The sequence below is a fragment of the Buceros rhinoceros genome, unplaced genomic scaffold (assembly GCF_000710305.1).
Source record: "Buceros rhinoceros silvestris isolate BGI_N320 unplaced genomic scaffold, ASM71030v1 scaffold2768, whole genome shotgun sequence".
Lineage (NCBI taxonomy): Eukaryota > Metazoa > Chordata > Aves > Bucerotiformes > Bucerotidae > Buceros > Buceros rhinoceros.
Genome location: NW_010424895.1, coordinates 9,984 through 10,694, shown reverse-complemented (window position 1 = coordinate 10,694; position 711 = coordinate 9,984). Strand labels below are relative to the sequence as shown.

Genomic DNA, 711 nt, shown 5'->3' with positions numbered 1-711 from the left:
CAGTGCCTTATGGCAGGAGGGCTGGCAAGGGCAGCCTGGGCCCTTCTCACCATGAGATGCGGATGAGCATCCCAGCATCCCCTGGCACCAACCCTGGGGACCACCTGGCACATGTGACTGTACGGTGCCAAAGCCTGTCGGTGCGAGCTCCTGGCCAGAGCCTGCCACCTCCTCAGCCCTGGACATCCCTTTGCCCTGTTCCGCCACGTACCCCTGTCCCCCACCTCACTCTCCACCTGCCTTCTCCCCACAGCCACTCCATGGAGAGCCCCCAATAAGATCGACCTCTACGACGTGCGCAGGCGGCCCTGGTAAGGAGGCACCGGCTGGGGAGGGGGATCTCTTCACCGGCCCTTCCCGGCCAGGAGCAGCCAGCTCCCTCCGCTTTTCATTTCACACATGGTTGGCATTGGCAAACAGAAACACAGGCAGGGGCATCTGAGCTGCAGCTCTCGGCTCCTGCTCCCCTCCCCTCTTCCTGGGAAGGCAGAGTGGGATGGAGAGATAAATCCTTGGATACAGATCAAGCACGGAGAGCTGCCCCTCACCCTGCTCCCCACTGCAGCCTCGGCTGCCAGCACTTGGTCTCAGCCAGCATTCTCATCCAAACGGGAAAACAACCGGCTCTTGGAGACGGTGAGCCAGGAGGATGGAGGGAGGAATGGGCTGAGGAAGGGGCACGCAGGGCCCAGCTGTGGTCAGGCGATAGCG

General features: G+C 62.6%; 1 protein-coding gene across 1 annotated transcript in view; it reads left to right on the top strand.

Annotated features, from left to right (window-relative positions):
* CACNA2D2 (calcium channel, voltage-dependent, alpha 2/delta subunit 2) overlaps positions 1 to 711 on the top strand; it is a gene marked incomplete at its 3' end in the record, with an annotated part of 36,781 nt that overhangs the window by 27,087 nt on the left and 8,983 nt on the right. The window contains exon 6 of the mRNA XM_010140929.1: positions 254 to 311. Within this exon, the coding sequence (XP_010139231.1) occupies positions 254 to 311 (58 nt within the window). The remainder of the gene's footprint in view (positions 1 to 253; positions 312 to 711) is intronic.